This window comes from Mycteria americana, chromosome 3, assembly GCF_035582795.1.
Source record: "Mycteria americana isolate JAX WOST 10 ecotype Jacksonville Zoo and Gardens chromosome 3, USCA_MyAme_1.0, whole genome shotgun sequence".
Lineage (NCBI taxonomy): Eukaryota > Metazoa > Chordata > Aves > Ciconiiformes > Ciconiidae > Mycteria > Mycteria americana.
In genome coordinates, this window is record NC_134367.1 from 110,057,901 (window position 1) to 110,083,368 (window position 25,468).

The 25,468-nt window shown below is 40.5% G+C and overlaps 1 protein-coding gene across 7 annotated transcripts in view; it reads right to left on the reverse strand.

Annotated features, from left to right (window-relative positions):
* CDC42BPA (CDC42 binding protein kinase alpha) overlaps positions 1 to 21,829 on the reverse strand; it is a 193,859-nt gene extending 172,030 nt beyond the window's left edge. For 4 of the 7 annotated variants that reach the window (XR_012774874.1, XM_075496539.1, XM_075496538.1 and 1 more), the window contains exons 1-2: positions 21,351 to 21,827; positions 20,355 to 20,579 (exon numbers count right to left, since the gene is read on the reverse strand). Coding sequence is in view for 6 of the 7 variants with exons in the window: in XM_075496539.1 (XP_075352654.1) it covers positions 20,355 to 20,550 (196 nt within the window). In the remaining variant the exon portion in view is untranslated. Of the gene's footprint in view, positions 1 to 20,354; positions 20,580 to 21,350 lie in introns of all 7 variants that reach the window. The other 3 variants (XM_075496542.1, XM_075496541.1, XM_075496543.1) reach the window with 2 other exon arrangements.
* Positions 21,830 to 25,468: the final 3,639 nt, after the last annotated feature.

Below are 25,468 nucleotides of genomic sequence, written 5' to 3' on the forward strand. Positions count from 1 at the left end.
TCAAGGTGGTAAACATGGGTGTGTCTGTAGATTAGATCCTTCTCACAGAACTAAGCAGGCAGCAACACTGCACAACACTTCATATAATCCTCTGATTAAAAGGCAAGTATTGTGCAGCTAAAAATAAATGAAACCACTCCGGACAGCTCTGAAGTGCAATTTAGCCCTTCCACATGCACAGAGTTTAGTTCCCCCACGAACAGAGGGTACACAGGCCTCTCCCAGTGTTCTCTCTGAGCATCACTCACTGGCTACTCCAACAGATTCACTTCAATTAGTTCTAAGGACCCTTTGTTCCCCTGAGTACCAACAGAGAAGGGTATGACAGAGATCTACATTAAATTATTAGTTTATGGCTTTCAGTACTAAACGTTGTATTTCACATCATTTCTCCAAAGAGCATCACATACTACAGCTAAGGAAGTCTCAAGACTCCTGATATGTCCTCAAGCACATATCAACGGTTGTCCACATTTCGCCACTAAAGAACAGAGAAAGCAAGTATCAGGAAGAATTTGATTGGAATCAAACATGAGGACTGATACTGCTATAAAACACTGCCAAAAAGAAAACACAAGGCTGTGCCAATTCTCTTCTCTTTTACCTTAAGTTGATATGGTAAACCTATACCATGAAAAATCACTTTTTCAAAGGCGACCATTAAGAAGGTCCTGTAGACAATTTCCCCATACCCTGCAAATCTACTGTCAAGACTGAACAGCAGTATTGCTCTTCCAGGTTCTGGAATACTTCTAGGGAAGTAGTCAGAAAATATGATCGGACAAATCATATTAATTCACCAATAAAATCTGTCTTGAATTTCCCTAGCTAGATCTGCTGAACAATTTGCATCATTAGACAAATTAGCAAGGTTCAGCCACTTTTTTCCCTCCTATATAATTGCACCATTACCACCTGTATCTCTCCAGGTGCAGCACTACCTCTACACTGAATACAGACAGGCTGCCAGGAACTCTGTGGATTGAGTATCCAATACTGGTATTAATGCACTATCTTTTTAAGTACGCCTAAAAGAAAGATTTTACCTGAAGAGATCTCAAGTCAAGTGCAAAGCGCATGGTACGCAAGCTTCCAAGCTTAGGGTCTAAAAAAGATCACAGTGATGAATTGCCAGGGGCAAGGAAAACTTTAAGTAAGAGAGGCTGCTGGTGAAATAGTAACATGGAAGCAGTTTAAAGCATAACCTCCACACTGTTAGTTTCCTGTCTCCAAACAGCATGGAAGTAGCTGCATGGATGTAGGGATTAAGGATTTAGCCATTATTGAAGGTTTTCTCCCTGCTGCCTCTGTTGAAGGCTTTCTTACTCTGTTCTGCACTCTATGAATGTGAGCAACAGTACCAGCGATAGACGCGTGTACCTACCAAGGCAGAGAAGAGGGGCTCAAGATGCCCACATCTCTGTCAAAAGGAAGGTTTTTCCTATACCAGATACGCAGCACAATGGCAGCAGTGAAGCTTCAAATATTCTTGTGATTAACTGAGCAGCAGCTTGCTTTGTTTTTGTTCTGTAGCAGTGAGATTTTAAAAGAGGAAAAGTACAAAAAGCAATACTTTGCATTTTGGAAAGACAGTGTTATGCTTCTTAATTTAAGGTTTGGAAAAGTATGTTCCTACTACAAATCCTACCACTAGAGAAGGAAAACAGTGCTCTTTTCCCAAAAATGGTGAAGCAGAAGAGATACATAAGGTCCTTTATCTTTGGGCCTGGATGCTGTCTTCTAGCCACAAGTGACTGGAGCTGGAATTGAAACACTGGCTTCCTTCCCTACTGGCTGAGGCACATTACTTTAAACAGTGAAACATCTTGCAGTTGTAGCTTCCCTAGAATCACCCCTCAAATGAACAAGGGAAAAAAAAATATTTTGGACTATGGCTTTAGAGTTACCTTTGGGTGTTCAAAGATACAACAGCATCAACTGCAAAGTGTTGATAAGGCAAACTGATAGGTGCACTATGCAGAAGCTTAACTATGCTCTCCCAAAGGTTGAGAGAAGTACATGACAGAAAGCCTCTAATTTAAGCAGACAGGATCCCTCTCTGGAATCCTTTAAATACAGTTACATACTCTCACTGATTCTACAAGAATTTTAAACACGCACTCTAAAATGCTCTAACACACAGACTACCTTATTGTAGGCACAGTACACTCTCGCCTTAGCTATCTACAAAACATAGTGACATTGAGACTAAGCCAAATGAAACTTGTCACCACCTCTTCTCTATAGATTTTTCCCTTTCCTCATCTATCAGTAGGTCCATCACACTTCATTTCAATTCAGAAAAATCCTACTCATCTCTTCCAAAACAGAAGTTCTTTTCAAAAATTGTATGAGCTATGTTCAGAGAAACTGGCTGTTCTGATCAACAACGGCTGCAACAATGAAGTAGGTAGAATAAATGTATTATGATTTCCATGCACACCTTATAATGTGCAATTTATAAAGTGAATAACCTGTTAAAAAAACACAAAAGACAATTCATTGGATAAAATTGTGATCAGACAAAGATGGGTGAAAGAAAACAAAACCAAGAATGGACTAAGACATCAATGCTGAAGAAGATTAAAGTTCGGGACGGTGACAAACTAGAGGGCATAGACATAAGAATGATGACAGTCTACGACCTTTTCAATGCTCAGATAAGATATATTCAGGTCATTCCTGAACACAGTACATCATCTTTATTCTGCAGAAAGATTTGTTAATTCTCACAAAAAGTTTTAAATGCAGTCTTTATGGCAGGATCCTAAATACATTACCTTTCAAAATACCCTTCCAAAAGCCAGTGATATTATCACCTTTATGACAAAAGGAATCAGGACATAATAAATTAAGGGAAAAAGTAGTCATCCAATATTAACCAATAATGTTAGAATTCCATATACAAACTTTTTAGAGCATGCAGCATTATATAGAGCTTTACAGTTTCAAGCAGAGCTCCAACTGATTTCAGTGACAGCTGAGAGTTCTCAGTATCTCTTCTCATCAAACCACAGGAAGTCAACTAACTGATCCATACGGTGATGAATGCACAATTGGTGGCTACATACAAAATATGTGGTTAATAACCAGCCTCACATGAAAAAAAATAAAAAAAAAACCTCTGTAGCAGTCAGCAAAAGAACCGAATTCTCCATAGCATCATTCAATTCCCTCATAAAAAACATTTTCCTTTTCTGCAAACCACAACTTCATTCACTACATAACTGCTAACTTTGACAGTTTACTCCCCAACAAAATCTGAATTAATTAATTTCCAGAGCCTACCATCCTATGGGATACGCAAAACAGGTGCTGGGGGGGGGTAGGGAAAACACCACAAACATACAGCTACAGACTAAGATAGGATGCACACAGATAGATTGTTAATTCTGTCAGTTTGCGTTTATACAATTTTAATTATTTCTTTCAGTATTTCTATCGCAGATACATACTAGCAACAAAATGAATTTTCAGAAATTTTAAGTCATTTAATAATCACTTAAATAATGTCAAAGCTTTCACGCAAAACGCACTTACGTAACATCCAGGATACAGCTACACAAAAATGACCTTCAAATCGCTCCTAAACCCGATTTCTACCAGTCCTCTGAAGTGGACACTCCCAGGCCTGACACCTGACAGAGCCCCTGGAAGGTGCAGCAAACACCGCTCCCTCTCTTCTCTGCAGCATGCTTAAAACAACCTGTGTTCAGGGGCTCTGCAGAGACTGGCTGCCTGCAGCTCCTTCTTCCTGGCTTCTGATGCTTCATATTCTACAGCCAAGTGCCCTCAAATAGAGAAAAGTATAGAAAGGAACACCATTAACCTGCAAAGCAATTCCCAGAAAGACTCGCCCTTGTAATTTGGGATGCACCTCACCTTCCCATTTGAGAATAAAGTACAACATGGACTATTTTGGCTAAAGCTGTAAGTGATACTCACATTTCCTTTCTTTCAGACTAGAAGGAATTCCCTGACCTTTAATGCAAACCCAGAATTAGCTCAAGCTTTTATGCAGCCAAATTACTTCACAGACGCACAAAGAACACCATGTAAATTTCTTCATAACACCAACCTTGCCATTCCTTACTCCAGTCTTACACCAATAGGATCTAGTGTTGTATTTCTGGGAAAGAGATAAATAAAAATCTCCTGACCGCTCAACAAGGTACAGTTACACAATACATCTTCTTCAACTTCTTAAGCTAGCCTTGCTGCTATCACAGATACATTTCACCCTACAATCAGTTCACTGCCCTCAGGTGTCCAGATGTCAAACTGTGGAGCTGAGCTGTAAATCTTTACCACTGAAACAGCAGCCAAGAGGCTGGGCAAAAATGCTCAACATCCAGTAAGCATGAAAGGATTCTACTTCTACAAGTGCTTCCAAAGTATCAGTTGATATCAAGCAAAAAAGCAGTAATGTATTCATTAATTAGGCCTTGCATTTCCAAATGACAGGTAGGACTGGCTCCTGCTCTTACTGGAAACTGCTTGAGATGAAGACATTTGCCAGGCAGTGGGCACGCTTTCACGTATAATACTAAATCCTCAAATTCAGAAGAAACAGCATCCCAGGCCAAATGGCTCAAGGACAATCCTTGTATACTGTTCAAGTCATATTCAATGCATGAAACACATCACTCCTACACTTGGAATAATTCCGAGAATTAGATAAGCAAGACTTGGTCCTACATGTCCTGTGATTGATTTGAAACCATTCAAAAGCAAGTTACTTGTATTGGGGGAACAGAGGCATATTTAGGTCACATCAAAATGCTAAGGTTTAAGAATGACTCATAACTCTTAGCAAACATGGAAAGACGGTTCTGAACCACCATCTATGTATTTTGCACTTGTGCAGAAGCTAAGCAGAGGGCAGTGCCCTGAACACAACCAGGAGGCCAGTGCTCTGCAATACCACTGAAATGGTGATGGATCAAATTCTCTTTTCATGGTAAGGTTTCCTTCCTGAGCTATCAGGCTTGAAAGAAAAATTATCACATTGACTTTTCTTGTGTTTGTCTTTCTCTTAACACTGTGAACAACATCAAAAAGAAAAATATTAATGGATTACTTCAAGTATTTAAGTTTTGAATCCTAACTACTCTTCTCAGCTAATAAGCCCCCAAATGATGCACAGTATGCAGTTAATGAAATCACAAGAGAGAAACATGCCTCTTCTTTTCCAGTGCAACTATCTGCAGTAACATTTTTGAGGAATTAAATCGACCCACAGGAAAAGTATTATCGTGCTTGGTGCAGAAAAGTACCTTAAAACAAAGATTATTTTGACTGTGCTAACAAAGCCTAGGAGATTCTTGAGCACAGCAATACAGTCTCAGCTACCAGCTAAAAGCACAAGAAGCAAGAGGGAAAAAGCATTCAAAGGGATGAGTAAAGGAATTACTCTAATCCGCAGCTCACATACTGTAGTACTGAGCTCACAAAAAGGAAGGGACTTCTTATATTAATATATATAAGAAAGCTTCCTCTGTTACATGGGATTGAGAAGAGAAGGGGGAAAGGACACAAGAACCTCCAGGAGAACATTAAGTTCTTCTGTGCAAGTTGGAATTTAGCTCAAGAAATCAGCTATTAACTGGCTCTACACCCTTTCTTAATATAGCTCAGAGACACAGATACATTCATCAGCAGAAAATACAAAGAATAAAAAATTCAGCAGGAGATGGGATAACTGCATTATTTACAAGCAGGAAAACCACAAATGAGCTATTGAAGCTCTCCAAAACAAATACTGATGTAGGATCTGGTTTTGCACTAGCTTGCACTTCATTCAGATGTTACTGTTCCATACAAAAAAAAAAATTTTAAAACCCACTACTGTCCTGACTGCCTTTGATTTTACACAGGTGTGAATGACTATCCCTTACTTCAGATGTCATGTGGTCAGGCTCAAGTCTAATAGTTTGTTAATACTTTTTCTTCAATAAAGTGAACTTTAAACAATTAAAACATTCATTAAAAGTTACTCTTTTCTCTATCCATCTGCTAATGAAGCCAAGACCAGACTAAAACCACAAATTCCACTCACCACAGACTAGCAAGAAAACAAATTAACTTTAGTAAAGCCTATCACCTCAGAACACAGATTAATTAATGACCTTCCACACCTGACTGCAAAAGAAAGAAGAGGAGGAAAGTTTCTAAAGTCCTACTGTATCGAATCAAGAATGAGAACCCTAAATCACTGTCATTATACAAATATTAAATGTCCAACAGTAGAGGAACAGCTATTCCTTCCCCATGTCCAGAAAGTATGCACAAGGGCTGGCTATGGCAGTAGGCCATGGAAGGCAAATTCCAACCCTTGCCATACTTTCACTGAAGACCTCAGAGAAACTCAATGCCCGCTCTCCAACTCCTCTATTCCAGGTATATCATAAATAACTACCTTGGGACACTTCAAGAACTTTTGCCATTTGATTCTGGCAGAGCAAAAAGCAATTTGTACAAAACGTTTCTGCACAAACAAAACACAAAGTAAATGCAAATTATAACGAGACAGCGAAATCACTCAGAAATATCCTTATTAAACAAACTTCCCCATAAATAAAATATGATAACTCCCAATGCAAAGCATTATGTATTACATAAATTAACCTGTGCCTGGGAGATAGTTGCTATCTGCGAAGTAATATCTCAGGAATAGTTCTTGAGTTTTTCTTTTGCAGCACTATCTAAAAAAGAAAAATTCATCATTTCTCTTCTGGCATGTCATGACTAAGTTGCTGCAAAGACTGACCGACCAACCAACCTCAGGGCACCCTACAGAACGTGTTCAAAAGTCCTTAAGCACAAAACACCAAAACAAAATTAACTAAAAACGTAGAGCATCCATTCTTAATGGAAAGTTGAGTTTTACTTAGCACAGTTGCTTTAAAATCAATTCCTTGCAGGGCGGTTCAGAGTGCAGTGGGAACAAGCAGGAAGCAGATACTCAGGAGGACCAGGCAGAAAAAAAAAAAGGAGGAGGGGAGAGGGAATTTCCTGATCCACAGAAGTAACTATACTGTGAAATTGCCTACCTATACTGTCTTTTTTACCTCAACTGATGACTAAATACAAGGTTGTAAGAGGACTTGCTTCAACCTTCAGTTAAAACTTTTTTGAGCAATACCTATGCATATACAGCTTTCCAGGAGATAATTTCCAGTGTTAGCTGGAGATTATAATCAAGAGTTTCTGGTTATCTCTCTTGTCATCATATTAGACTTCCTGCAAGCATGCAAAGTTTTATGGGAAAAGTTTTAGTGTAGCAATATTTTATACAAACTCCCTTTCTCCCCTCTGAACTGAATTTTGCTGCCTAACAGTTACTTGCTCCACCACCACCACCAACAGTCTTCCCCAAAGTCCCCTCAAGCTAAGGAAGCCCTACACACAGTAGGAGTCAGTGCAGACCCATGTCCTAAATAGTAAGTATGAGATGAGACTTAAATGTACACATTACACTTTATACGAGATATTTAGACACTCTGGGAAAACTTTTCTGAAATACCAGTGGCATGCATGTGCTTTGTGGAGCTGCAGGAGAGATTCTGAAAAGGTGAGGTAAACTGCTGTATGAGTTAGAAGAAGTTTAATTTTTATGGAGTCCAAGTTCAACATACATAAACAGTTGCTCAAAACACAATTCTGGCAAGCATCCACCTGACCACTGCAGAAAAGAACACTTCCCTTATGAGAAATAAAACAATTGCCACTGCTCTGAATTGTACAATGCTAAAGTTACGGGAGAGGGAGGAAAGAGGACATCACAGCAATAAGATCACAGAAACAAGATTCCAAGCTTTCTCAAGTAACAACACCAAGAAAAGCCTACCCTAACAGTACACTGAAAATTTAAGCAAATAAATAAAACACTTAAACACACAGAAGTTACAAACCACCCACACCTTCAGGAATTTCAACAGCAAACATTTCAAAAACTTTGGAAAAAAACCCACCAAATTTGGAAGAAACATACACATAAACTTGGATCCTAGAAACTGTTTTTCCACTGAATTTTTGAATGGCCTTCAACAAATCACAGCTCTGCCTCCATTTCTTTGCAGAGGTATTTAAGATGCTAATAACCACCCACTTTTCTCAAACAGATTTTCAAGGCGATATACACAAGTGCCCAGTATCATCGTAAATTACTTTCTCGCCAGGAATCATACTATTTGAAAGAAAAAAAAGAACATTTAGAACCCTCCCAACTTGGAAAGAAATATACATTTTTAAAGCATACTTTAAAAGATTAAAGCAAAATAAAGGAAATACTCTCTATGGACATCTAGAAAAAGCTACAGTACTTGAACTCTAGTTTTAAATACTTAACCAGTTAATGCCTTCAAGTAAATAGCTTGGCTTTCCTTAAAATCTCAGCAGCAAATATGAACTGCTTCAATATCGCACAGGAATCAGTGAACTAACTTCACGTTTATCTCCATTAAATGAGAGCAGAATTTGGCTTACAAATACTTTCTTCTTCCTACCAGACATCACAGTTTTGGCTCATGGCTCTAAGTCAACACCTACCACTTAAAGTCTGTATAAGTTTATTGTAAAAAAAAAAAAAAAGTTTTCCTGTACATATAACCTGTATCTATGTATACACACAGTCTTCTACATATGCCATCTGAATTTATATTTAATAATTTTACACATACTCATCTTGATAGACAGTCCTCCTTCCTAAAGATCCACTGGTGAATCCTTACCCATTGAGATGTCTTAACTTTCTGAAGCCCTGACACACCACCTATGGCTGGGAAACGTGCCTTTCACTGGAGAGCCTGTTTTTCTCTGAGAGAAAAAAGCAGCAGGGAAAAATAGCACCTAACTCCTCAAGTGCTAGGCATAGAAGAATATGGTACAAAACAGACACTAAGGCAGAGACAAAGAGAATCTGGGTTTATTCATAGAGTCCTAGGCCAAAATTGTGAGGCTCAAAATGCCTGCAAATAGCACACTTACAGACTTCAAATATTTCTGTCTTGAATACTCTGAAGTGAGAAAGGACATCATGTATGACACAATGCAGAAGAGCTACATCACTTTTATAAACACACGCACAAAGGACCCAAAACCCCTGTGATAGGTGTTTATGCTTAACTCAAACACACAGTTTGACATGCTTGACCTGGCTTCTCTTGAAGCTCATGAAAATTCTGCCACAAGCTTTTAGGGGGATGGTGGTGGGAGTGTTATTGAAAACAACGATCGGCATACCAAGAAGAAATCCTTGTAGCTTTGCCAAAATTACTTCATTTACCATCTTATATCTCCTGCAAGTTTCCTTTGCCGCTTCCCATAGGAAATGGTTTTGCAGCTCTGACGCTGGAATGGTGCTGAGAATGACCTTCGCACCCTGTCACTGTAAGAGCGTATGATTTCACGTGCCCGGGGGCAGGGGGAAATACAGAAAGGACTGGAGAAGGTGTGCCTGAGAGAAACTGAAAATCTAAAGTAAAAGCAAAAACAAATGGCAACCTAACATTAGCAAAAGTGCCATGAAAATGCATCAAAGTTTTCTTTATTGCTTTAGAATCAGTGGGATTAACATCAAAACTACTTTACTAAAGAAAATACTTGCCCCAAACAAGTGAATTAATTTGATCTAACCAGATCTGACAGTGAGTTATTAGAGAAAATGGTTTCCTTAAACTGGAAAAGAAAAAAAGGAAACAAAAAATAAAAGGAAACCCCCAAAAGTTGGAACCCCTCTCTGAAGTGAAAGACACAAGGCAAGAAACTGAGGTTCTTTTAGAGACAGAGTAACATTTGCTTAACTCTTAGGTTTTAAAATGTAAAACTTAATTTTGCTGATCACAAGCAGTTATCACTAAGAATGCTCTATTAACATCCTACTTCTTAATGGGGGGGGGGGAACCAAGAATCACATGGAACAAAATTAGACAAGTTTTGAATAATCATGTGACAGTTTGATGTCATTGAAAGGTTTTAGTGCCACTTATGCCACAGGGTCATTTAGTGAATGTATTGAAGCTTTAGAAACAGTCAATGCGCAGCAACATATCATGTAGATTTTGGGGTGTTTAAGAAGCTTTTGTAATTATTACTATGATTATATACATGGCTAAATACATTTACTGACAACATAAACTACACGACCAAGAGAAAGCAAAAAACCTTGAGACTGGATTGTTCCCTTATGAAGAAAACTTAACGGTGAAATTAAAGCAAAATTTTAAGTACTAATGTCAAGAATTTCTTGGGAAAGATTCCCTTCTACTGGTAGTGCCAAAGATCACAAGGTGAATGTAATATTGTCAGTAAATAATACTAATTCTATTAAATAATCTCAGTTTTGGACAAAAGGAATGTAAATATTCAGGAAGACTGTATTTAGACAGCAACTCCTTGCCCCGCTGCACCCTTTTTTTCACCCCCCGACAGCTCAAGCACTAGGCTACTACCAATAAGATCAGATGACATCCCTGCTCAGTCACCCAGGAAGAGACTTTTCAGGTGTTAACATGAGCTCAGGCAGTACATACTCAACGGCATATTTGTACAGATATTCACTGAAGTAGCTAAGAAACTATGTCACTAGAAGCAACTGGTTCCCAGATCATCATCTCTCAAGTCAAAGCGTTACTCAAAGATCAAGTTAACCAAGAAATACCAAGTTAACAAAATAATACACACCAGCTGTGGTAATATGCATCATATACCATTTTCTCTCAGTAACCTTAACTCTGTTCAGAGTTTGCTTTTTGAGAGTCTGGGTTATCATCAGTGGAGACATTAAATCAATTCTTTACTTTCAGAAAAATATGTAACACACAGGAGTATAAAGAAAACAAAAAAGCCAGCCTACCAAATACTTAGATCCAGAAAAACCAATTTGACTAAATTTATTTCAAGAGTTAAATTATGACTTTTGCAAAGATACAGAAGCTTAGAAATACATCGTTTGTTAGCCAAAAGTGGTTGCTAGCTATGAAGGTAAAAATAGTCAATATTGGGGGTGGAGTGACACAACAAAACCAAGTGTCTTAGGACAGCAACCGCACAGCTAAACGATAATGATTTTCTCTGCAAATTTCTGTTTGCGTACAAAGCAGCTTCTATAATTTCTCTCTAACATATCAGATCACAGCAAAAACAAGTCTCTTTTGTGTCAGTCCCTACCAAAATTATAAAACGATCCTTTTAAATTGTCACAAAATAGAATGATGTCAAGTTTTCTAAAAGTTGGGGGAAATAAAACAAAACTATTCCAAATGTGTTAATATAAGAATCCTTGTCTTTCAGTCACAAAATGTACAAGGAAAACTGTTTAAAGACATTGAGTGATACTATGACAATTACCACAAAACACACAAACACATCAATACTCTTCTTCCAAGGACTTGCCATCATCAAAATCAGACAGCTATTTTGAAGACCCTTATTCATGATTAGAAATTTTCTCATTGCAAGAAGAAAAGTTTTGGTAACTGTTATGGAAACAAAAAGGTTCTCTGAATTTTTACACCAAATATCTATCAGAAAAAGCTGGTAATGTCAAAATCTGGTTCAAAATTGTAGCTTCCTTGTATGTCAGAGGGAATCTGAGAGGCAGCCTCTAAACTTGGAGCACAGGAGCTACAGTAGGTGAAGCCACTGAAGTCTGGGCTGTCACAGTCCTAGCCCCCTCCTTTTGTACAAACACCAGTACGACCTCTTCACACAACCAGATCAACAGATTTCAGCACGTTTTTGCAGGGTTAGTTTCGACTGGATTATGTCCCTCTGCCCACGTAAGCACCAGCAAAACAGAGATGAGTGGATTTAGCCAGCCTTAAGACACCATCAAGTCAGCTCCCACCCAAGATAAAACCATCGAGTTACAATTAAAATACCAACTTCTATTTCCTCCTCCTCTTGTTACTATGTGTCCTGCAAAACATTCAAACAACACAGTGCTTTATTTACAAAAGGCAGCGTGGTAAAGGTGAAGGAGCTTTAATGAGCAAGAGCAGGAAATACCTTGGGACTATGGTATCCCCACAGCACGAACGACATTTTCTTAAACCACTTTGCAGTTGTGTAACAAAAGTCGTTGCCACCCTTCCTATCACTATTTTCCTATTTTAGTTTTAGGTATTAAAGTGATAAAGCTATACTCTCACTTAAGTCTCTTCGTATTTAGACTACAGGAGTAAAACAGGTCACAACTTACTCGCAGCCAGAACAAACAGCCCAAGGCCCCAAACTCTACAAGAGCTTACAAGTAGAAATTATTCGTGTTAGTAAATCAATTGATATGTACTGGATCTAATAAGAAATATACAGGGTGTTTATGGAAAATGCTGTGTGGGTGCACCTGTAGGTAAAGCCTGTGTGTATTTCTCACACAGGTGACAACTTTTTGTTACCATTCTCCACACACAATCTCTATATTATGAACCTGACCAACAAAATCATGCAAGCTTGGGGATAACTGGGGAGAAACAAAGGAAAAAAAAAAATCCAAACCCAGAAACCAAGATTTTGGCCACAGGATGATCAGACTGACATATGGATATCCACATCGTATTGGAAAGACAAACTGAGATCTTGCTCAGATGAAAAGCAACAGAATGGAAGCGAGGAAGAAGAGAAGGAGGCTTCAGCTTAGAGAAGGTAAGTACGTTAAAGCTTTGCTTTGGAATAACATTACCCATGAAAAACACACAGAAAGGAAAGGAGGAAGAACTCAGAAAGGGAGAGGACACCTCACAAGAGGTGAGGGAGAGGACACCTCACCTCTCACAAGCCTAAAATAAGGTAGGATTTTAAGATGAAAAGGATGAAACAAGGGCAACAGTGAGAGGGAATACTTAAAAAAAGAAAAAAAAAGAATCACTTAACACAAAACTGCTCATGTACCCTCCACTCTGAGAACGAAGTACTTCCACGCTCCCGAGCTAAGATAACAGTCCTCCTCCAAGCCCAGACTTCCGAGACTGAAAAGAAACTGAACGCAAGAGCAACAAAGTGTTGCTGGCCTAATCCCACAACGTTTGAAGGAAATGTAATTACTGTTATTAACATTTATGAATGCTTTTTCCCTCCCCTTTGGAACGCCACTCTAAACTCACCTAGTCTTTCTATAAAAAGAACTACCATACATTTCTACTGAATTGCTGAACAGAATGTATTTAAAAGGTTGAGGTTTTTTCCTCAAAATGGCGTACAAAATACTGCAGTTCATAACATGTACAAGCTCCAGATCAAAAACTTTTCGAAAAGATGCAGAGAGAAGGTGCACTAAGAAGCTGATTCCTAAGAATAAAAGAAACCTACAATATTATGTAACAAAACTAATTTAAAAAGAACTGGAAGTCTGGATACGGATAAGGAAGAATTATGAAACACAAAGTCTTAGGAGTCTGGATACACCTCGTGGATTTTATCCATGGTGAACGCTAGTAAACCTAATAAGGCTGTATTACTAGAAATAAAGCAAACTGACCTGTCTGAATAGAAGATTTTTGCAGTTATTATTAAGCCTAATGTCATGTTTAAACTATTTGAAATAAAAATCTTGTAGTTAACAAAAGATTGCACATGACTGACCTAAATCACTTGCATTTTTTAAAGATTTTAGTCCACATTAGTGGCATTCCCAAGCTTAACGAGGATTTTAGAAAAATAATGTGTTGAGGTAAGTTAGACCAGAGTAGAACAAAATATTCTAGTTGTTCAGCCAGAAAAAGAAAATCAAATTAAACAAGTACAAATGCTTATGGAAGGAATGTCTGCTTTGCCAAAAGATAAAACTTAAGAGTCTAGGAGTCAGCCTTTTCTTTTAATTCTGTCTCAGCTACCCACTGTACCTTTTTTAGTCAGGTTTTACAGCTTGGCAACAGGACTAATTGCTTCTGGAAGTTTTCTGTGCAAACGGAGATGGTAAATTTTTTACAGTGTAAAAATAATTAGGGATGCTATGAATGGGTTAATCTTTTGCAAAGACACATCCAGGATAATTTACAGTGTCCACTTTCAGAAAATAATATGGGAAAAATAGTTTCCAGTATAGTAGCCTGGATCCACTCTGTATCCGGAAATTCTGTATTTGCAATTTATATTCAATAAAATTTCAAAACAACACTGGCACTTGACTATCCAGCCACAGGTATGACTCAGAAGTGAAATTACTTTTATTTGCTGCTGCTATTCAGAATTCAAGCACTGATCTACGGGGGTAAGATAGAGCTTCAAAAAGAAAGGTAGTTTCTCTCGATCTTTGTTTAAAAAAACCCATGCATATATATAACAAAGTATTAAACTATATTGGGCCAAATAAGGTCATTGTTCTTATAGCACAATATCCTTCTTTCAGTCAGCTGTGAACTAATAATATGCTACAGGTTATAAAAGAGTATGTCAATAAAGTTCAGGAGAGAAGGGCCAAAAGACAAGGACAGAGTTTAATCAGGTACACACACGCACAGCATCATATGCTACACAGAGATTAAGAGTTCAAACACACCTTCAGCAGTACATTTTACAATTATGATCATCCCACAAATAAACTATTGGATTAACCCTTTAACATGAAATGTCTTAGTAACAAGGAATTTATTGTGTTGTCATGAGGTTTATAATGCCCACTGAGCAGACTAACTCATATAATTGTATTTCTCCATTTGTCCCCATTAGACCAAAGCATGCTAGGAATTTCTGTACAAAATAAAGGCATTCCTAAAATTCCTGAAAATGAAGTATTAGTTAGCTTCCTATCTAAGCAAGTCTTACTCCTCTGCAATAAGGAGGACATCACTGACAGAAGTCAGTCAATCTAAATACACAAGCCCGAAAGCCTGTCAGGCAGCCTCTGAATACCTCTAAACTTCCCCAGCCCAAAAGAACAAAAACAACAAAAAAGAACATCCTCAAAAACCCTTAATTTTAAGTAAAAATAAGTTTAAAAAACTTTGTGTATTGCCAATGTGTTAAGAAACAAATGTGTTACAACGGGTTAATGCCTCACTCTACTGGAAACTGGCTTTAACCCTAATGCAAAATAAGTAGAATTAACTGGATGGTCTCACAGCTCATTTGATCACATCAGAACTGTTGATAAACTTACAGTAATTGGTTTCCTCTGTTCAAGACAAAAATCAAAACCGATATAAATGTGGAAGAGGTCACAATTCAAAAGGTATAGAGGTTAAACACAGAGCTACCTAACAGTAAGGTCTGCACAGGCAACCATTCTCCTACATATTTTCCTGCATTTTTTTTTCCTTCTTTTTCAAGTAATTTGGTATAAAACTACATCTCTATAAAAGCTGTTTACACAATACTCTGAAACATGGAGATTTGAAGGTCATTTCTATTTGACAGCATTGAAGAACCTCCTTCTCTCACCCCAATCAATAAAAAGCAATTGTTAGCTGCAGCTATGTAACAGAAACAAGTTTACATAAAATAAGCAGTAAAGTGTTATCGTAAATAATGACAGAAATTTGTGTGTCAAGAATGCCACAATGACTTCTACGTAGATGGATCCCCATACCTCCGTATACCTCAGCTGTAGGCAACAAAACAAATCACATTTAAAATTAGGCATATGCTTAAGCACATTAAGTGGCCTTGACATGCAGGACACTCATTCTTTCTCAAAAAGAATTTAATAACTGTTTTCGCTTGTGTCAATCAGACCAAGAGGTATTCCCAGTTTTATGACTATAATAACAAAAAACCCAATGATAATTCCTAAAATGTATTTTTTTTTAAAAATATATTTCTAATGGGTTAGATTGTACTAAGCACCAAAGTCGTCTTAAAAAAAAAAAAGAACACAAAGAAGTTGAGTGGTAAGTCTTTTACTGCTCTCTCTGCTAAGAATAGGACCTAAATGAAGGATTATTTTTTCAACAGTCTATTTTGAAAACAAAATACAAGCAACTCATAGCTGAAAATACCTGTGATTTCTTTCATGACCTACAAACAGATGAATAACACAGAAGAGGTGCAGGACTCTAGAGGCAAGAACCTAGCTCGAAAATGGCCATACCATTTTTTCTTAAGAAAAAACAGGATAGAGAGAGAGAGAGATTGCCAGAAAGGAAACACAGACAACCTCTCCAAAATTCTGTCTTGAAAAAAAATAGGTTTATGGAGGTAGAACCATTTTTAATGTCCAGAAGAGATGATGCTGCACATCTGAATGACAGAAGTATGAGACCAATGATGACAGTCTAGTCTATGACCATATCAGCACTGCATCAACACCACAACATTTCAGTTCTACTAGAGCTGAAATGAGAACAATTTAATCCATCTTCCAAAGCTTCCTTTGGTAGAAAACAAAATGAACATAAAAAACACTAAAGGACAGTTTGCATTTTCCCTACAAGAGAACAGATTCGATCAAGTCACTGACCTCACCATGCTATTGGTAGTGCTCTCCATCTTCCCTCCCTTATATCTCCACACATTTTTAAGTTTATTTAGTTTTCTTTCACGCATCCTAAATAACATTGTTCTAGTTTCTTTTTAAAACTAATTCAAATTGAAGCCATTGTAAAGGAAGTTTTCCCAGAACAAAAAGATCTCTAAAAGCTTATTTCTATCACTATATTTTTCTTTCAAGTTCAACTTATCAGCCCTTCATTAACCCCCTTAGAGTCTTGAGTCATTGTGGCAACTCATACACATGTAGAAAAGAAAAAGCAAAATGCTTGGAATTCTCAATAGCTTTTTCTGGTAAGCTCCAGTTGCTATAATTAGACAACACCTTTTCTGAATCACAAATACAACTATCAGTAGAGATAAAAATGAAAACTAGCATCAAATACATAGAACAAGCCAGATCTAAATTATCCAGCTCCCTCCCATCATCTCAAAATGTGCCCCGATTTAACCCTCAGAACTCAAGTACACCAGTTGTTTCCATGCTTGTCTTTGCATATAAAATACCTATGTAAAATAAAAAACAAAATCAAATCATCTTATTTGCATGTCACAAAACTAATAATGTATAAAAATAGGGAAAGTAATTACGTTTTCACTTTAAGCAAAAAAAAAAAAAAAGAATTTTAGAAGTAATGCAGATTCTAAATCAAAAAATAATTAACCTGACACTTCAAACCAGTCTAATGTCATTTCAAGCACCTCAAAAAGACTGAAAACCTACCAAAATGTAAAACTCAACTTCACATTGCAGAGACCTTACTTTCTCTACTTGCTGAGTTAAACTTGTAACACTAAACCAAAACAAAAGATGAACAACCAGTTCAGATGCTCAACTGTTTCACCCTGCTTCATTTTTTAATAAATTATAGATCTAGATAACAAGTTCATAAAATAGTCCTAAAAGATCCAAGGACTGGAACATGAAGCTTCTTAGTTCCCCTAAATATAGCAGCAGTCACATGGCTGTCACTAAGACCACATTAGCTTTTCCATGCTAGAATACCTCCTAAACCTTTCCCCCCAAAATTTAGATTGTGCTATGAATATTCAGTCTTACATGAAATACAGCATGTAACTTCTCAGACCTAGAACAGCTTAAATAAAAACAGGCATCCACATACACCCCCCCAAAACAAAAACACACCCCAAAACCCCCACAAAACCAAACAGTAGCACCTCAAAACTGCACCACTGAAAAGCAAGAAAAAATTATTTGCTGTTGTGCTCAACAGGAGTCTATGACCACCAAACAGCTATTTATTAGCCTTTTCTTAAAAATAACTAGCTATATAAATAAACCTTATTTCCTTCTAGAAAGAATAATTTAAAAAAGCAGTTTAAGCTTAAGACGATGAACAGTTCTCAGGAATAAATTTGTACTTTGTAATTTGTAAATGCACAAACATACCAGTTCATACCATTCCAAGACCAGTTCCAATAATTTCAGATTGCACTCTTCATAGTAATAAAGCAAATTTGTGGATGCTTGGCATAAACCCACAAAATGTCCTTCCAAGACAGCAACTAACTGACACCCACCAGTAGATATACCAGGCACCAAGTTTTATTTCAGTGATGGGAAAAATAAATTAATAGACACTATTTTATACAGTACATTCAAAACTAAGAGTGCTTCACATACAGCAGCTTTCAGAACTCCCTGGTGTAAAATTGGTGGTATTTTCCCTACTGTTCAAACAGGGAAGCTGAAAAAAAAAATGAGCTGAAAGCACTTCAGCACTGACTCACTAAGGGAAGCAGGGGCAGAGCCTACCATTTCTGGCTGCCAGCCTCCCACTTCTGCCACTACTCGGCACATCTCCGACTTTAAAACCACATATAACCTCTTTGTAATCAACCACTTGCATTGTTTCCCCTTTTGGGGAGAGAGATATGCAAGGTCACGATTATATCAAAGAACAGGGTACCCTCTGTAACTTCAATGCACCCAAGCGCTGGAGGGTACGCTACCTCTATAAGAACCTAATTTTGCCAAACCCCTGATCTCAACAGAAATGCCAGAGACCGCTAGTTTCCCTAGGAAGGCTGGCTTTCAGAAGAGACAATTCATGTGAGTGTTTGCAGGATAAAGACATCATTCACATAGACACTTCCAACGGCAGGTACTAGAAACCGTTGCTCTTGCATTTCACCTCACAAACCCTCTTGAAAAAATTCCCAGGGTAGAAGTCCAGATAGCAGAGCTGGGAGCAGAGGACTCGGGCAACTCAGCCTTCAAAATGGGAGGAACTGGTCTCATCTGAAGCTCGAGAGTCCTGCTAAGGCACAGTTGGAGCATGAGAGCAGAAAAGTAGCAGGAAAAACAGCCCATCAAGAAACCTTATTCCAGCCTTTCCAAAACAGTGTACTATTTCCATTAGCAGCCTGTAAAATTTATTATAGAAATCTTTGGGTACTGTCAGAGCCTTGGAATGATGCATTTATGTATCAAACAACTACCACTGAATGCACCAGCACCCAACATGATGGGACCCAAACACACCATTACTCTGATCATATTGATATGGTTAACTTTTTTTATTATTATTATTTACAGGATATCAGCTGGCTAGATCGACTACAGGCTACACTAAGTTCTCACATACAAAATACCCTTGGAACCACCATATCTTCCCAGTCTTTCACAGCATCTGTATGCCACAGTGACAGTTTTAGAGGGAAGGTTCTTCAGAAGTACTTTTAATTACTATTTCCTCCTTAGCTACAACGCATTAATTATAGCCTGTTCCTCCAGATAATAAGAAAACAAAGACCAGTGCAATATGAACAGTACAAGAAACTTAATTACTGAGTCAGATGTCCTTTAGATGTCAGTATGACCACAGTGAGGAGCAGGAAAATAAAACACACACATATCAGCCTCAAGTTGTTAGATCAGTTATCAAAACAATGTCTTTCCTCAGTGACTTCATTATGAAGAGCTCAACCAGCTAATTAATCAAATGCCTGTTAGGCGTTTTGAAAATGTGCCTTTTTTTTTTCTTTTTAATAAAGAAGCCCTGCTGATGTATTTATTACAAAGCAAATGTGGTAAATGGTTCTGCATGTAAATGCAGAAGTGCAGCATGACTTTGAAGTTTGAAGGTCAGATACAGTAACCGTTCTCATCAAGGTTCTTATGTCAGACCACATCTTCTGTTTTGCATCTACGTTTAGGAGGAGGAAGAAAACGAATTAAAACCATAGAGACAACCAGTTCTGTGACAACTTAAGAAGAACTGGAACGCTGTCATTCACCTGTTTTCATTTAAAAATCTGCAAATACCCTGTCTCCCCAAAACAAAGAAAGAAAATGGAAAGGGTGCTGGGGGGACATACAATTTCATTCTGCTTTTCAACTTTGTTTTCCTCATCAGGAAATCAATCTAAGTCAGCAATGATTTTCTGTTAAAGAAGAGAATGTCATTTTCTCCATTTTCACAGACATTTCAAACCCATACCATTTAAGAGAGCTGGAGGATTTTCTTGATGATCAACATCTTTTATTTTAAAGCAGTACAGATTTGACTACAGATGCAAATCAGAAGATTGTGTATTGATCTTTTTTTCAGGTATCAGAGAATTTATCCCTCACCCTTCTATGTTCCCAGCAACTTTAGGATACAAAACTCAACAGATGGGCCTGAAGGCAAACAAATATGCCTCATGTACCAGAGTCTGATCCATGTCAAAAAGGAAAAAAGAAAGAATAATACATGTTCAACATGTATACGTCAAAGACGAATAACCAATACGGATTTCTTTTTAGCACCACCACCATGTTTAAATACAGTAAAACTGATAACAATTCCCAGTAAAACACTGAGTTATAAACAATCCCCTCTTACACATAAATAACAGAGACATTATACAAAGCAGACAGGAACATGGACGGATGTACACAAAATAAACACATTCAAACTTACCCCACTCTAGATACTCAAGGATGTTCTTCTCTCTTCTCAGAGGGGAATTATTACATTCATCGTAAAGGCAGATGAGTATATCCAGCAAGGTTTCCACACTGAAGCATTGCCCATTAGTCTGAGTTGGCCCATCCAAAATAAACTGCTCCAACTGCTTCAAACGCACTTCTCCAGACATGGTTGTTTCAGTTTGCATTGGGGTTTCTTTTTTAATGATTATTATTACTTTGCCAAAAAAACAACAACAAAAAAATAAAACAAAAAAAAAATCTTTTGAGGGTTTTGTTGTTTAAAAAGAAGTCAACGGTATTTTTAGCAAGTGTCAAACTCTGGCGGTGCTTAATTTCCAGCCCACCTCGGTGTTCCCAGCCTGAAACTAAACCCTCGCGAGTTTCAGACACACACATATAGTGTGCATATCTGTGTATACATAGTTTTTAAGAGAGGAAAATAGTTATCCTAAAAAAAAAAAATCTTTTAATACGCTTAATAAGGAAAAAAAATTATATACGGCCACTCCTGATGCGTTAATAATAATAATAATTGCACTCAAATTCAACCGAGGCTGACTGACACCGATTCCACCATGCGTGCACAGGCATACGCACTTATATATTTAAAAAGGTCTTCTCCTTCATTCAAAATGCAGATCATGCAACACGATCCTGAGAGGAGCCCCACCGCATCATTAAAGAGCCCCCTTCGGCTCGCACCAGCGTTCCACCTCCCAGAACGGATGGGAAGGGAAAAACGTATGTATTTATACACCCGAAAGGAAGAAGAGAACAGGGCGCACACCGGCGGGGAGGGAGGGGGCCGCGCAGCCCCGCCGCCCCCGCCGCCGCCTCCCCGGCCCCGGCCGCGGCCCCGGCGGGCAGCGCCTCGGCGGCCACCGCGCCCGCCGTGGGGGTGGGGCGCAGGTCCCCCCGGCCGCCCCTCCTCAGGGCGCAGCCACGTCCTGCCCCGGGCAGCCTTTCCCTTCCTCCTCCTCCTTACCGAGTCTCCTTTTAAGGCTTTTCAGTGATTCAAAAAAACTAAAGTCTTCATCGTCGCCCCCTTCTCCTCCGCTGCGCCAAGGGGCGGCGGGCGGGACGCGCGCCCCTACACACCGGCACCGCCGCGGGGCGGCTGGGAAGCGCTCCGAGCCCTGTCAAATCCTTCCCATGGCTGCTGCTGCTGCTGCGGCGACGGCGCCCTCCTTCTCCTTCTCCTCCTCCGGGTGCGCGTCCTGGGGCGGAGGGAAAACGCCGGCGTCCCCGCTCCGGCCGCGCGCTGCGGGCCGGGAGGCCCCGGCGGCAGCGGCTTCACTCCCGGCGGCGAGATGCTCTCCCGGCTTCGCCCCCCCGGGCAAAGGGCATCCTCCCGCGGTGCGTGTGTGTGTGGGGTGTGTGTGCGTGCGTGCGCGGAGCGGCGGGGAGGGGTAACGGCGGCGCCCTCCCTCCCTCCCTCCCCTCCGCTTCCGCGCCCTCCTCTCCCCCGCCGCTCCCTCCTTCCCTCTCTCCCTCCCTCCCTCCCTCCCGCGGTCACACGCAGCAGCCGCCGCCGCCGCCGAGCTCGCAGCAGCCCAACATGGCGGCCGCGGCGGGGGGGAACCGCCGCCGAGCGCCGCCGCAGCGCGGGGAGCCGAGCCCGGGGCCGCCGCTACTGATGGGATTGAGGGGAGGAGGGGGGTGCTGCAGCAGGGAATGCAGGGATACGGGCGGACCGAGGTGGAGGGGAGGGAGGGATGGAGAGAGGGAGGGAGGAGGCTGCCGTGCAACGCCCCGCGGGCTGCGGCCGCCTGGCCGCCGGCGGGCTGGGCTGGGCTGCCCCGAGCCGACCCACCCGCCAGGCCGGGGGTCCCTCCGGGCCTTCCCCCCTCGCTGAGGGGAGCTGCCTCCCCGCCTCGGCCCTCAGCCGCCGCCGTTCCCCCGCCGCGGGCCGCCCCCGGCTCGGTTCCCCTCAACCGCCCCCTCCGCCCTGCCGGCTCGTCTCCCCGGCAATTACGCCTTTCATTAAACAGCACAGCCTCATTAAGGCCGGCGGGCCGAAGGGGAGGGGGAGCAGCACCCTGCCTGGTGTTTCATTTCCACGCCTATCTCTGCCGAGCCTTTTAGCATCGAGCTCCAGGTGCGAACACAGGCCCCGTCTGCCTCACACTTCGACGACTAAAAACGTGACAGAAAATGCAGTGGTTCGTGGCGGTTACAGCCCCGCCCGTGAAGTGCCTTGCCTCCCCGAGGAGCACGCTGGGCCACCCCAGCACCCACGGGTGGGAGAAGCTTGTTCGGCGCTAAAACGGGGCTGCCTCCGGGGTGGAAAATGGCAGCTGCCCGGCAGCACACGGTGGCAGTTCTCCTCTCAAAAGGTGTAAGGGATGTGGTGGTGTGCTCAGGCTACCATGCGGGATTAAATGTCATCTGTAAGTCAGACCGTAACTTCAGTTCGTCCTTCCTCAGAAGTCAGGTGAAAGGGGAGGAAGGCAGCGCGGCCCCCGAGGGTCACTGGCCATAGTTCAGCGTTCTCCAAAAGCCCGCCGAGTCCTGTGTCTGCTGGAGCTCCAGGGAGGGAAACAGCTCAGGCATCTGCTTCCTCAGTTCAATAACCAACAGAAGACTTTTAGCTGGGTTTTGCCATAACAAGCATCTATATAATACTTTTTTTAAACCGGTCTTTTTACCAGCTGATATAAAACATCGACAGTCTTATATACGCATGAAGATGACGTACACAATATGATTAAACAGAAGTCCGATATCCTTGTTCAGAGTTGCTCAACTATATATAAACTCACTGGTGCGAAGCTAGAGAGGACAGCGATTCCCACCCCGTGCGAGTGAAAAGGCAGAGCGGGTGGGCTGTGGGGCTGGGAAGAGTCTGCTTTCTGTCGGTGAGCATGGGAAGGGGATCCACCAGCTTGGGCAACGGCCTTTCAAAGGAAGAAGCTCTCCTGCCAACTCTTGGTGAGTGAAGAAATGTGCAGAGAATTTAATTCCAAAAGCTCTTTATGCAGAAACCCTCCAAGAAATACCGTTAGGAGCTACTAAAAGTATAAGTGAGCTTGTGATGGGTAGAAGATAGGATTAAACTGAGAAGATGGGGACAAGGAAAGGATTCCCTCCCTGTGCTGGGGTACACCCTTGGTATGACAAGAGCCCTGTGCAAGTATCTGCGGTGCTGCTCATCCTTGTCTACTAAATATTTCGTTGAACGAGCCGTCGCAGTGCCTCCATGGTAGGAGCCCGCTCCGAAGCTGTGGCACACAGGCACTTTTACAGCTAGAGTAAGGTATTTCCTGCTGGCTTTCGGTTGAACTTGTGGAAATCGGGATTGAAGCTGGGGGTGGGGGACGCCTGATGACAGCAATAAAAATAAATTGCTATTGCTGGGGTAGGTGGACCAGATCAGATAGCACTTCCTATAGGGGTTGGAGACACGTCAGCCAAGTTCATCCTGAATATACATTAACCATTAATAGCATTGCAGAGGGAAAAGGGAGAAGACAAAGAGTTAAAGGGATGTTAGCTCCTTGGACTTTGGCACCACTTGGTAGGGAAGTGAACTAAAGAACCACTGCCAGAGATATGATGGGTGTGGATATTTCACTTATTTACTTATGTCACTGTGTTTTCCTCAGCCAATAATAAAGTCTTTCCTTGTTTCAATTGCAGACCAAGTGTTTGCAAACAAAGAAGGATACCTAGCAAAGGCACCCACTTTCCCTATATTTCTGGTTTTAAAGCTGAACCTTTGTTTCTGTCAGCACCAGTTGACAGAAATTGCACATCAAGCCAGTTCTTTTCAGCATGCTTTCAGCTCGAGTGAGGCTACAAGAGGCATACGACACATTTTTCTATCAAAACCGTGCTATGTAAGCTGCAGTTGAACACAGAAAAACGGCAATTATTTTTTCTCTACTCATTTGATAGCCTGTCCAAAAATATATAGGTGGTCCCCACAACAACTGGTGATACGCCCACTGAGCTGTAGTCAGCTGTCCTGTCACGGAAGCTGTGAGGAACAGGTAATACCAACAATGACGGGTGGCATTTTTATTTGCTGGGAATTATCTATGTACCAGATGAGTAATTCTCACAATACCCCCATGGGATGGAAAAATATTTTCTCTGTTTTATAAGACTGCAAGAGAGACTTTAATCCAGAATATTTAGAAAACCAACAAAGGAACTTAGTGTAACACTAAGAAATTCCTTCCCTCTTGTATGTTCTATCACTAAGACAGACCGTGTCCTAAAAATACACTGAAGTTGTGCAAACATACCCCAGTATCTTTCATAATTATCATGTGTTTGTTTCACCCCATTCTTATTTTAATAATATCACAGTAATATATGCTTCTTATTGCTTAGCTTTACAAATGTTTACGGTATCTAAAAAGTAACTAATGATAATAAGGAATTTGTATCTTACTATAAATTAAGCAAACTGATAGCAACACAGCTAGAATAGTGGGGAATGAGGAGGATACAGTTGAAACACTATAGTTTATGTATTAACGTGTATGTTGAGTGTGGCAATACTTAATGCCAGTATAATAGAGTAAATAGCCTTTTCTCTCCAGGAACATGAGATTTGTTGTTTTGGGTGAAATATTGCAGATAATCTGCTTTTGGCACACAAACCATTTCTAAAGTCATAGAATCATAGAATCATTTAGGTTGAAAAAGACCTTTAAGATCATCGAGTCCAACCATTAACCTAGCACTGCCAAGTCCACCACTAAACCATGTCCCTAAACACCACATCTACATGTCTTTTAAATACCTCCAGGGATGGTGACTCAACCCCTTCCCTGGGCAGCCTGGTCCAATGCTTGACAACCCTTTTGGTGAAGAACTTTTTCCTAATATCCAATCTAAACCTCCCCTGGTGTAATTGAGGCCATTTCCTCTTGTCCTCTTGTTACTTGGGAGAAGAGACCAACACCCAAGTCGAGGGGGATCCCATACACTTCCCCTACAGATGAATGTTAGATCTGTTACATGTTTAGGGACAAGTACTCAAGAGTGGCCTTTATATGTCGACAAAATTTTGCATCCAGGCTTTTCTGTTCTCCAAAACTTCACTTTGTAGACATACATTGTTTTTACTGACACAGCAGTTCGTCTCCTGAA